This window comes from Mesitornis unicolor, unplaced genomic scaffold (assembly GCF_000695765.1).
Source record: "Mesitornis unicolor isolate BGI_N332 unplaced genomic scaffold, ASM69576v1 scaffold34843, whole genome shotgun sequence".
Taxonomy (NCBI): Eukaryota; Metazoa; Chordata; class Aves; order Mesitornithiformes; family Mesitornithidae; genus Mesitornis; species Mesitornis unicolor.
Genome location: NW_010175944.1, coordinates 2307 through 2687, shown reverse-complemented (window position 1 = coordinate 2687; position 381 = coordinate 2307). Strand labels below are relative to the sequence as shown.

The window sequence follows — 381 nt, the reverse complement described above, 5'->3', positions numbered from 1 at the left end:
GCGGTGGGCCCCGCGGTCCACAGCTACTCTTTTTTGGGGTGGGGCGAGCCACAGCCCAGCCCTGCCTAGCCTTGGCTCGCTGCACCCCCCGCAGCACAGCAGTGGGGCCAGACCCCATCCCAGTGTGGGGAGCTGGGTCCTGGTAACTCAACGCACCATGCGTGAAGCGCCCAAAGCGCCGCGAGTGGCCGGTCTTCTGCAAAGGAAAAGAGAAGAGAAGGTTACCCACGGCACAGCACCCCACATCTGCACACACACATACACTGCTGGCACCACACACCCACACAGCACACACAGCACCGCTCACACCCACAACCGCTTACACACACACACACACACACACGCCCCCCCCCCCCCCCCCCCCAGGCCAAACCCCACCGT

General features: G+C 64.8%; 1 protein-coding gene across 1 annotated transcript in view; it reads right to left on the bottom strand.

Annotated features, from left to right (window-relative positions):
• The window catches only part of LOC104538404 (striated muscle preferentially expressed protein kinase-like), a gene marked incomplete at both ends in the record, with an annotated part of 3865 nt that extends 3669 nt beyond the window's left edge, over positions 1–196 (bottom strand). The window contains one exon of the mRNA XM_010181597.1: positions 157–196. Coding sequence (XP_010179899.1) covers positions 157–196 — 40 coding nt within the window. The remainder of the gene's footprint in view (positions 1–156) is intronic.
• Positions 197–381: the final 185 nt, after the last annotated feature.